The sequence below is a fragment of the Schistosoma haematobium genome, chromosome 1, assembly GCF_000699445.3.
Source record: "Schistosoma haematobium chromosome 1, whole genome shotgun sequence".
Lineage (NCBI taxonomy): Eukaryota > Metazoa > Platyhelminthes > Trematoda > Strigeidida > Schistosomatidae > Schistosoma > Schistosoma haematobium.
The window spans coordinates 56,409,032-56,420,646 of NC_067196.1; the positions used below are offsets into that span (position 1 = coordinate 56,409,032).

The 11,615-nt window shown below is 29.8% G+C and overlaps 1 protein-coding gene across 1 annotated transcript in view; it reads right to left on the bottom strand.

The window, feature by feature from the left end:
- The window catches only part of MS3_00001669 (uncharacterized protein), a 153,542-nt gene extending 147,301 nt beyond the window's left edge, over positions 1–6,241 (bottom strand). The window contains exon 1 of the mRNA XM_051209139.1: positions 4,963–6,241. Coding sequence (XP_051074568.1) covers positions 4,963–5,741 — 779 coding nt within the window. The 5' untranslated portion in view covers positions 5,742–6,241. The remainder of the gene's footprint in view (positions 1–4,962) is intronic.
- Between the last annotated feature and the right edge of the window lie 5,374 nt (positions 6,242–11,615).

Sequence of the window (11,615 nt, forward strand, 5' to 3'; positions counted from 1 at the left end):
TGAGTTATATAATTTGAAGCTGAGTAGATACACTGTAATGTTTTTACGCATGCAACGTTAATTAACAAAATAGAATACAAAAAAACGTCTTCTTCTATCGAAAAACATAAATATTATTTATGCACTCAAATATACATAGAAATATGACATTGGTTTTAGTTTTTTCCACATATTGTTATGTTAGCTTTTACATAATAGTGACTTTCACTAAATATGGTATACAATATACTAGTAATCATTTATATTTCTTATTAATTAGTTAGTTTCTATACTTTTTCCTCATCTCCGATCCCTTGTTATTTAGTAAAAACAGAGAAAAGAATTCATTTTTTTAAAGAGAATTTCAAACAACTTATATGAGCGCATATGTTTGTTTAGCTCTTTTGCTATTCAATAGTTAAATATTTTTTAATTTTTGCTAAAAATGAGTTTAGAGTCAGTCAGTCAGAACGCCATTTTGAAATATTCTAAGCCATATTACCCACAGTCTCCAACCAAGTACTCTGCATCTATCAACATAGCTCAAATCAGAAGTTAGTGACTTCAAGCACTGATGTCACGTTTTGATTTGGCCACCCCTAACTTTCTTCCAACCATCTTCAACACTAGTCAACATTGCACGTCGTGGTAATCGGTGTTCAGGCATACGTAACACGTGGCCCAACCATTTCAGTCGATAACGATTCACAAACCCATTAACTGATTTACTATCGTTCTCTAATACCACTTGTCTAACCTCACTATTACTTACCCGGTGCTCCCAGAAGATGCCAACAATACTTCTAAGGCATCTGTGGTCAAATATTAGTAGCTTACGAGTATCTCCTACTCTTAATGGCCATGTTTCGCTGCCGTAAATTAAAACAGAACGGACTGCCATGCAGTATACTCGTTTTTTTATTGATAGACGGATATCTCGCCTTCGCCATAGGTGACGTAAGTTGGCAAAAGCCAAACGAGCTTTTCGTATCCGTGCCGATAAGTATAGAATCGATGAAAAGTAACAAATACTAATAACCAGATATCAATTTCATTTGATTTGTATAAAAATACACCGGGTAAATGTGATGGCTTGTTTGTTAGTTGTTATTTTATGATTCCGATCAACATATATAATTTTTAGGATCAAATAATTCGAAAATCTAAATGTATAAATAATTAACAAAAAAAGAGACTAATTTATATTGCTTGAAATTATTTGTTCAATTATTATTTTATTATAATAGTGAATGACTACTATTTAATTTCCATACACATGAAATAGATTCATTGACATGACTTTATTTTTATAAATGTTACTAGAATGGACAAGTTTTGATGAGGTTAAAACTAACTTTATTACAGCTATCCAAATGTTAGTTTTGTATCATAGATCAAATGACTAAGGTTTTTGATATTACATGATCATATTTACAAATGGAATTAATTATTTGTTAAAATAAATTTAACATTTGTGAAAGGTGTGAATATTCACAACAGATGGTAAACTTTTATAGTGTGATGAAACATTACAGATTTATTAGTATATTAGTGGGTGTTAAATTTTGCCTTGTCATTCAGTGTTAGAACTTAATGATGTTCATACCTTTGTTACATCTAAATATATAATTACCTTCATTGGAAAATTGATTTTTTTCTTTTGTAAAGCATATAATTTATTCATAATAGTAATAGTAATATTTGATGCTTACTTTAGTGTTTGGTGGTTAAGTACATTATAATTTCAATAGTTGAGATCATGAGTCAGTTAAAACTAGACCACCATCGAAAACATGGAATCACTGAACTGTCGTTTAGCCCTATTGTGGAACTACTCAGCAGTACTCATCCACGACCCCACCTTACGAGATTCGAACCCAGGAACCCAGGAGCGCTTAACCACTAGGCCACTGAGCTGGCCGGCATCCGACGGTGTTAATGTCTAACTTCAAATAATTCACGAAATTAAGTGACACAACCACCATTGTTATCAGTGAGTTAATATCTCACAACAGACCCGGTTGAACTCCACTGGTCACTGCTTCTCACTAGAACTCCAGGATATACATCTTGAAGCCAGTCACTAGTGAGCACTGTTTAGGAGTCCCACAATACGACGAAACGGCCGTCTAGTGCTTCCAAGTTTTCCATGATGGTCTAGCTTCAATTCACTCATGATCTCAACTATTCGAATTACTACAATCTTCACAAAACTCCTTCTGATACATTCTAATTACTCGGTTCAGAAAATCAATTTTGTTTAGAAATATCTCACTGATTTATACCATAATTCTTATTAATAAAATGAAACTTCAATAAGGAACTTCAGTTGTCGAAGCTGTTTTGAAAATAAATTAATTCACTAAATAATTAGCTAATTTAAATAATTTGTTATGTAAAGAATGAAACTTTAAACTTACAATGTTTATATTCTAAAAGTAGACAGAAATAATTAACCAAAAGGTTTCAAGTAGAGAGTATGGCATATTTTGAATAATCCATTTCTTTACAACTTCAAATTCAATAATTTCTGAAGTATATACTAGCTCAAAATGTAAGTAGTGGAAATCTATTAGATAGTTTTGTTCTATCAATTGACAAACCATTGCTAGTGTTTAATCATGCCTTTATGTTTAATTTATTAGATAGTAAGTGACTAACAAGATGACTAAAAAGCTTCTGTAGTAAAATAGAGATTGAGCAGTTTATTTCAATGATATTTTGTTTACTTCAATTACTTCAAGTTAGAATTTGTAATCTATTTTAATGAGTAAGAACAATCAGTCCGGATTCAAATACGGGAAGTTAACCGATAATTTTAATCCTTTTATTAAACTTGACTTTATTAACAATATATATATATATATATATATATATATATATATATATATATTACACATTTCAAATGATGTTTTTAATGATTCATTTATGATTACTATTTCAACATTGAAGGTAATAGGGAAACTACTATTTTTCAGCCTAGTTAACCAAGTTTAGTATAGTAATAATAATGATTACTATTCAGACAGTCCTAATGTGATGCGTGCTATTTATATTGATATAAGTAGTATATGACGCGAGTCAGGAATGTTATATCTGGCAGCAGAAGATGGGGAAGATCAAGAAGGGAAGAGCGGGAATAGAAAGTAATTAGTATAGAAATGCAAAAATAACGAAGTCCGAGACAATTATTGAACGTTTTGCAAATCAAGTATTACAGTATGGTTTTTCTATTTTACTAAATAACTCGTTGATTGTTTGTTCTATCTTTTCCTATACAATAATATGAAATAAAAGATAATACAAGAGAAAAATTGGAAGCAAGTATTTCAGACTGTAGAATAAAACAGAAGAATTTACATTATCCATCAGCTAGTTTTTAAATATAACATTTTGTCTCGTTTGTACGACTTGTTATAATTTCTATGTTGTTTTTTTTAGAGAAAAAAGACAAACAAAGAAACAGAGACTAAAAAATACCAAGATAATGACGATACTTGTAATGATGAGAATGATTTATTATTACTGTAAACGAACATGTTTATATTGATGTTACATGAAATATTCTGAATACGTAATATACGTCAAACTGAAAAAGACAAATTCTGGATTATCATTATAATGTTCAAATTTAAATATTTTACTATGCAAAATCAATCCACTTTACATATAGGATTCATGAACAATATCCATTGAAATGTTAATTTTTATTCGATAGTTAGTACAATCATGCCAAGAATTGATGGATATTTTAAATGGTTGAAATCATGAGTCGATTGAAGCTAGACCACCATGGAAAATCTAGAAGCATTGGACGGCCGTTTTTTCTTACTATGGGACTCCTCAGCGGTGCGCATCCATAATCCCACCTTGCGAGATTCGAACTTAAAACCTATCAATTGACTCATGATCTCAACTATTAGAATTACTATAATATTAACAAAAACACCCCTTCTGATATTAACTGTCCTTTACCCTGAGACATCATTATGTTATATTTAGAAAATATTTCAAAATTAAATTTATATGTGCTTGTTATTAAAAACAAAAGGTTAGCTATCAATTTGTTGACTTTAATCAATTGTTAACTCTATTGAGCTTCTGAATAATAGTTGATACTTACAATGTTATACAAAATCATGAGCAAAATGTTTTCTTTAAACTAATAGATAGTAAGCATCAACAAGTAAATTTAGATTTAAGAAATTGAGGTATTTTTGTCTCTATATGAAAAAATTGTGATAAATAATTACAAAATAGTAATGAGTATTATGAATTAAGCTCGACTGTTGTTCTAGTTCTACCGACCAAGTTTTTAATATGATCATTAATTTAAGTAATGAATTTCATCTAAATAAAATTGTTTACCATCAAGAATTATGTAATCTGACACTGAAGTATTTAATGTTCATAATACAATTAATAATAAAGGTTAGTTTTTAATCAAAAAGGCTATGACGTCGCATGTTTAGAAAAGCCCCTGATGACAATGACTATGTTTGAATATCATTTCCCTTTAGTTTACATATGTGTCTTAAAAAGATATATTATTGAATATGGATTGTAGGCCTAAACATTCTAGGAAAAACAAATGCTGTAGACCATCTGGTATGATTTTCATTCAATGTAGATCATTTTCAAGCAAGAGATATCATCTAATGTCACATTAAAGTATAAATTAAATAGATCAACTAAAAAGAATTGAAAATCACTCATTCAAACTGTATGTATGGGTAGGCTGCTACAAACTTGTACAAAATTAGATAGATGTTCAATAATAATTAGACTTAATATCATCATTTGATGAATTACAGTTTTATCAAAACCAGTATGGGAATTTGTTTTAAGAAATTATTTTCTAATATGATTACTTCATGTAATTAGTTAACAATAATAAACCATGGCAACAACTAACACACACTTAAAGATAAAATAAAAAGATCAGTATTGTATAGTTGAAACAATTATCATTGTAAAACTTACTTGTCTACATACTCTGAATATTCAATAGGAGAGAAAGTAAGATTTTGTAGTTTATTTGAAATTTGTTTTTTAATTCCAGAAAATTGATTAGAAATTGGAATTGATTTTAATGTATCATTAATTATTGGTTGTATATCAGTTAGATGATTATCAGCTAATTGAATTGGAATATGACGTATTGTAGTTGGTAGTGATGAAAAACTTTCACTTTTATTTATAATCGGTAAGAAAATAGAAGTATTAAAGGTCGATGTAGAAGCAGTAAGTCGAGATTTGCATAAATTATTACTTTCTATATTTTGTTCAGTTTGTTTTGATGAAGGTCGACGTATACTTAAAATAGTTTCACTTCTTGTAACTCTTTCTCGACTCCAACAACGTATAACTTCTTTTCTTCGTGTTTGCCTTGATGGTGATCGATTTTCACTATTTATAGGATCTTGAATTCGAATATATGTGTTTTTACGATGTTGATGTAAACTATATACCGAATGGACTTCTTGTTTTGAAATTGTACCAGGAAGGGATCGGTCTCTAAATTCATGTATTCCATTTACAGATAATTTACGACCAATATGATCATTACTAGAGCTTGTATCTGACCTCGATACTCGACCATTTAGATTTGGTTGAGATGTTGTAGTTGGTGAATCCAAACAGTATCGCAATAGGTTTTTATTTGTGGCACATATATTTTCAGAATTATTAAAACTTAGTGGGGTAGTTAACGTACGAACAGCTTTACGACCTTGAGTTGAACGGTATGGAGATTCAAGCATTGAATATTCTTAATCTGTCTACTTTATTTTTGCCTAAACTAACGATTGTAAATTAAAGTATAATTTCCTGAATAATAATATGTCATGCACCTAAAGATGATCAGGATATTTTATAGAAGTACAGAAATTAATGTCAATAAAATACTTTCTGCAGAAATGACCGTAAGCACAAAGTTCACTTTTCCTTAGACTAATGTCCTTAAGAATGATTTTTGATTATTTCCCACCCAGTTATAGTTCACCACTCAGTAATGTTCTTGAAAATGCGTTGTAAAATGGGTAAATAAAAGTTACATATCAAATCAAAAATATTAGATGGATTATTGGTTATTTTAAAATTGACCAATGACATTTCATGTTTAAACAGGAAAGTTTTGTGACTACTTGTTTTACTTGTTACATTGACAAAACTAAGGTGAAACACTGTGATAACGTCAAAGAGTACATGGTGTCCTCTCAAAAGTTGAAACGCGTTTTATAAGACAGGCTGTAAGGAAAACAACTACCTTTCTAAATATTACTGCTAGTATTTGACTTGATAATTTAAGATTTATTGAGTATTGAATATTTTGTATATAATGGAAATAATACAGTTATATAAGTAAAAGGGATGTAAAAAAGAAACCTTCAATGTTTCCCGACATCATAGAAAAGGTTTTACAGTTATATATATATATATATATATATATATATATATGTACAATGATATCTCTGAATGTTACATCTTTGGAAGGAAATTTAAATATTTGAAATATCATTGTTTTCGTCGAGGTTTTAAGCAGGACATGTTGGTAAACCCAAAAATATGCATGAATGAAATTTAAAACTTTCAGTTAGGTGCCTTTTAAATCCTAATACTGGTAGCAAGCTCACTATCACTACTAAATTACCTAAAGAAGGCGGAGTAATAAAATAAGAAACAAACAAGTAATCTTGTGGCAAATTTTAAAAAAATCACACTCTGAATTTATTGAATACTGTTTTCATGTATTTCACTTAAATGTATTGCAAACAAATTCGTCAATGCAATTTTTTTCAGAAAAATGAAATCATTACTTTAGCTTATTTTATGTTATAAACTCTTATAGTTCAAAATCTACAATCTTAGCCACCGTAATATGAAGTTGAAGGTGATTTACTGAGCTATAAACCACTGTGTTTGTAGGAGTTACTTCCTCCACTCCAACGTCAAAACGTGATGACCCGTTAACTGTGTTTTTTAGTAGGTTTATTATCTAAGTATCATTATGAATTCACTTCAAAATATTCAGAAGCCAGAATATTAGCTGCGTTGGAAAAGCGTTTATTGTTATTAATTGACAAGTACGCGATAAGCAAGTAGACTTAGGAAGAATGTATGTGTATAATTCTGTGTGTTTTTTAATGAGTGCAAATCAATACGCAAGTTGTTGTGTGGTCTGTGTTTACAACCAATGATAGAACAGATGAAGAATAGGATGAAGACATGCATTCAATCAAACTGTCACATTTGTTATAATTTCCTATAGATTTACCTGTAGATTAACCTTATTGTTTGACTAAATTGACACAGAATAAATATTGAGCTAGCTTGAAAGAATGAATTACACTACATTCACCTTTTTAATAGACATTAGCATTATTAAATCAAACTGCTTTCTTTAACAGATGTTAATGTGTTGAAATAGCTTACTAATGCGAATTATAGAAGGGAAAATAAGAATTTTATAAATCAGAGATCAGATTGATGACTAATGTTTGCGACAAATACTATTCAGTAATTATTTGTTTAATCAAGTTTTTAAATAAAGAGCTAATCATTACCAGCAAGATCTTTGGTAGGTAGTTAAAGTAACTCCCTTACAATTGTCGTGAACTAAAACCCAGTGGAATGACAACTAATTTACTTTTAAATACAAAATTACAGAATATCTTAAATTATAAGAACCATACATTAAATACTTCATTTACGAGTCTTTCATCAACTGTCTTTCACATTCTGTATTATTTTTACAATTCACAATTCCTTTTTATTTTTCTTTCTGTCTTCTTCAAATCGATCTCCCTAGCCTTCTGTTGCCAGGTTTTCCACTTCCCATTGGTGTTATATACTACTTATGTCTACAGACATATGTAGAATGCACCACACTATAACAAACATTAGGCAGAAAACAATTGTGTAAATACCTTAATTACTATTTAGGTTTTCATTTTAGTTAAATATTAGAGTGATCTACGTAGCTAGATTCGAGTTAGTTCACACTATAATCATTAGGATATTGAAAAATAAATTCTTGAATGAAGGGATCATTCATTTATATTGAGCTCTTAGTTTACCATATGCATGATATATGGTTGTCGACATTACACAACTACAATGCATTTCAAGTTCTAAATTAAAATCAAGTTCTTTGATGTTTATATCACCGATCTGACTTTCAGCAAGTGGAGTCAGATAATTTAAAATTAATATCACCATTAAGAGCAAATTCTTATACACGACACGAATTACAGCGTCACTTACTGGCCCAGACCTCGATGAATTGAGTCGCTAATAAATATTGAATGTTCAATTAGTTCTGTTATACCTTAAAATATATATATATTAACCATACGCGAAATTCTCTCAGTCCATTCATCAACTAAGTTGTGCATTGAAATGATTTTCCATAAAAACGAGTTTTAACATCCCTGTGTCACCAGCTACTGTCATAGTGAATACTACTTCTAACGTACTATATTAAGGATTTTTTACTAAGCTAAAAGGTTGTTTGATGGTTATTTAACCTTAAATTTATATTCATAAGGCTTTGATCTAGAAAACTGCTGAAAACCAGTAAATCCTACAGAAAATTTTCAACCTAATCTAGGACTCGTCAAAAAATCTAACAGTAGACCTTTAGATCTCTCACATTGTGTAGTACTTAAAAGAAATTGATTAAGGACCCAACGATCAGTATTTAACACTTTAACCATCAATCAATGTCACCATTGGTTTAATTGTCACCATAGATATGATCAAACTCCGCCGATCATAACATTTAAACATAACCTATAGCTTTTCTCATTTTCAAAACATTTTTATACAAATTCACTTGGAACTGTTTACTTGAATCTTCCTATTGATGTTTAGAACAGTAATTGATCAGTCTCTTATTGGCATATGTACATACTGTGCGTATTGCCTCGATATTGTCTTAATTCACAAACATTATAATCAAAGATGAATAGTGGCTAGCAGTGAAATCCAGGATAGGCGCTTCATCGCAGAGTGAACAATAACTCCGAGATGCAGGTACATCCAGCTGACGAGTTCCAAAGAGAACGAAACGTTCGTCCTGGATTTCACTGTTAGCCACTATCTATCTTCTGAATATTTTTAAAAAACTCCATTTCAACAAAGATATTTTTTTCAGCTGGAAATGATTTAAACACAATGTCTTTTTATTATTTTGAAATATATGTCAAGAAGAAATGAATAGAGCAAATTTTGTGACTTGTTATCGATTATGAATGAATAAAAAAAAGAAGTACACTGTTTCGATTCAAAAATAATTTGTAAAATTAACTGACATTTAGGTTATGAAGTTATTCATGTTATGCTTAAATCATAAAATATACAATTTTTAAATTAAACAATTGATTTGACAGGATGTCAACTACATGATCGTTTACATGAATATAAGGTATAAGAAGTAATAGAAGTAGTAGTCCAAAAGTTTATAGTTAAATTGATTTGATCGGAAACAGTTTGAATGAGTTTGGAAGTGCATTAAAGATATAGCTGATATTGATATTTTGGCTAGGAAGAACGAGACAAAATCTGATATTAATTAAAATAGTAACTAAATGGTTATATAGATGATATAAGGTGTACGGTAGCTAGATAATGCTCGCAATCAGTTAACAGTTCATTAAAACAATTAAAATGAATTTATTTTTAATTGTTTGAAAATTCCCATCATATTAGAACACAAATATATGAACGAAGAATATTCTTTTAATAAATTCACTTCAGATTTAACGATTATATATCCAAATTAATAATCCTAGAAAGTGGCCAAGTTTAGGGTAAAATACATCGTTTAGGTAAAGTCACTGAAGGTGGATAGGACGCACATTGATGAAATCATAAAACTGTACCAATGAGCAAGCGCTAACTTGGAATCCTGAAGGCGAAAGGAAAAGAACAAGACCAAAGAACACATACTGAGAATCAGAAGCAGACATTAAAAGAATGGATAACAACTGAGAACGAGTGGAAAGATTTGCCCATGACAGAGCAGATTGAAGAATCGTGGTCAGTAGCCTATGCTCCTCCCCTAGGAGTAACAGGCCTAAGTAAGTAAGTACGTGTATTTAGAACTGTAAAATAAAATAAAATTTCTAATGTCGAGATGACTGAACAGTAATATTAACTTGGATAAACTTGCATATTAATTTGTCATCCAATATGATATTCACTTTATCAATGCAGTCATTCTTATTAAGAAGAACGACTCCTGATCCTTTGTTAAATTTTTCAATCGTTAGTGTTGCAGCTTTCAGGAGATCTTTATTAAGTTCCTTGTGCTTCTTTGTAAGAACGCTTTTGCAAATACATTGTATTACATTCATATCGGTCTACTGTATATTTCAGTGTCAATATTATCACGCACAAATATCAGAAATTGTTTTGCATTTACAATTTGAAATACGATGACTAGAAATTTTGCACTATTTCCCCACAACGAAAGATCATTAGTTCTTTCAGTGGTTGTAGTTTCATACTTCCAATTGATATCTTACTTTTTTAAAATAAAGTTGGCCACAATATTCAGATCATTAACATCACTGGCTAATATTACATGATGAGGCAGTGAAACCCGAGTGTTGGAAAAATCCTGCAATCTATTTTATGTAATCTTGGTGGCATCTACTACCAATCATTCTTGCTATCTGATCATGAACTTCATCTATCGATCCGTTGCCATGCTATTCATGATCAGAATCATTTCAACGGCTATAGGTTTTTTGAATAGAACTTCATGACATCCAGCTCGAAACCGATCATATGAAAAGAAAGAGATAATTCAAATACACTCATGCACACACACACACAAACATCGACAAATTATTTTCAACTTTACTAAAGATAATAATGAATTCACTTATATCTCCAAGAATAATATAAATGAATTATGTACATCCAATTTTTTTAACTTTGAACTTAAATGTTCAGTTCAAAAAATTATTTATTCTTTATGGCATTACATACTCTGTTTACTGTTTATTTACCGGAAGATATAAATCAATTTTCTTTTATTCCATGTTGCTACTTTTTTTTGCCTAACTTTTTTTTCCATATATTTTCTTAGTGTTATCAAATTGATATTTGGATTTTTGCCATAAAATCCTGAATGATAATATCACACAGAGTATGACCTGAACCTTTCTTTAGTTAGAATAAGTGTTTAGATATACACTTTTACTTTGAAAAAAAAAAAGAAAATAGAAGAAAATGTGTTAACAAAATATTGAATAATTTTAAATTTTGTACATAAATGACCTATTTATTAAGATTTATGTTAAGTTTTTCAGTATGTTTTAACGTTTTACGGAGTTGTACATAAAGGTTTAGCATGGTTTTAGTTTCCATACTGATTAGTTTAATTTTAAAGCATTAATTGTCGTTCTGATTATCATCATACTTTAAGTAGACATGAGTGACGATACTGAAGAAAACAACTGTACAAGTTCCCTGATCATTGAGGTCAAATAATGAAATATTCTTAAAATTATAAACATCCCGGAATAACTGAAATATGTGGAAAACATTTAGAAAATGACCAATAATGAAAGACTTCATCTGAGCTGCAAATTATCTCAACACCTTTAAGTTACTTATTACTATTT